At 50.8% G+C, this 1,150-nt stretch overlaps 1 protein-coding gene across 3 annotated transcripts in view; it reads right to left on the minus strand.

The window, feature by feature from the left end:
* The window catches only part of ARHGAP32 (Rho GTPase activating protein 32), a 54,265-nt gene extending 53,724 nt beyond the window's left edge, over window positions 1–541 (minus strand). For all 3 annotated transcript variants that reach the window (XM_018569751.1, XM_018569750.1, XM_018569749.1), the window contains exon 1: window positions 461–541. In XM_018569751.1, coding sequence (XP_018425253.1) covers window positions 461–511 — 51 coding nt within the window. In that variant the 5' untranslated portion in view covers window positions 512–541. The remainder of the gene's footprint in view (window positions 1–460) is intronic.
* Window positions 542–1,150: the final 609 nt, after the last annotated feature.

The following is a 1,150-nucleotide window of genomic DNA, read 5'->3' on the forward strand; positions in this document are numbered from 1 at the left end:
GCTGTACCCGCCCCTCCCCCGTCCGTTCCGCCAGTCAGCGCTGGAGGATCGGAGCGGGGGGAATCCCTGCAGAGAGCTGTGACAGGATCGAGAAGTGAGCGAGCCTCCCGATCTACTGAGCCGACCTGTGACAGTCTCATTGTCACAGGTCAGCTAGAACTATGAGGTGAGTGAAAAGCCCCCCCCCCCTTCCTCATAGTTCTCCTTTAAGGCAAAGCTGTCTGCAGGATTCAAATGCTGGCAACTTTATTCATCTGGATAACATAGAAAAAGAGTGCAAAGGGATTTGTATCACAACCCGCGCTCCTAACCACTGAGCCACCCTGCTGTCCATACTCCTGCACATGTGACCTGCAGGAACAAAGCTCCGAGGGATAGCAGAAGCCTAATTCTCTATGGCCGATCCTCACTACTGGCACTGAAAGCAGGTGAGAGGGAGGAGCTTAACATGCAATATTACCTGGTAGCCGTGCTTTCCTCTCCACCACGTGGTCAGTTCTTTGGGCGGCATGTCTATAACAGACACAATATCCCCCACCTGCAGGGAAGAGAACACAAAACACCAGAAGTGCAATATTCCGTACAGATCGCGCCGCCCCACAGAACCCCAACACAAGATGTAAGTGCGAGTCTCGGGGTGTGAGTCAGTTACAGCTGAACTCCAGGCAAGCCGCTAATGTCACAGATAAAATACAAGGGGACTGCTATGCCTGCCAAAATAATGGGCATTTCTGCCCATCCGGTCCTGAGATTTGCACAGCTCTGCTTTATAGCAAGGCCTTTCTGACAGGGCAGGGGACATGATTTTTCGCTACTGCGCCTATGGGTCTCGTCCCTCCCCCAGCCTGTGATTGGACAGTGAAGGTGAAGCAGTAGACTTGTGACCTCATCTCTCTGCTCTCTCCTCCTATCACCATGTCCCTTATGAGAACTGCAGCACAACTGATTGGCTCCTTGTGCTGCTTCTCCCTTTCAGAGTCTGAGCTCTGCTGTACAGGGGCTGCAGAGGCTGACACCAAGTCAGTTTGGGTTCTTACATTGCTTGCATTCAATAAATAAATGTAATGATTTATTAATAAATACAAAGCTGCATTGATTTGCGTCCTTTATATGTTCCTGGAGTTCAGTTGTAGTATATAGAGCCCCCCTG

This window comes from Nanorana parkeri, unplaced genomic scaffold (assembly GCF_000935625.1).
Source record: "Nanorana parkeri isolate BGI_ZX_2015 unplaced genomic scaffold, ASM93562v1 scaffold1388, whole genome shotgun sequence".
In the NCBI taxonomy this organism is placed as follows: domain Eukaryota; kingdom Metazoa; phylum Chordata; class Amphibia; order Anura; family Dicroglossidae; genus Nanorana; species Nanorana parkeri.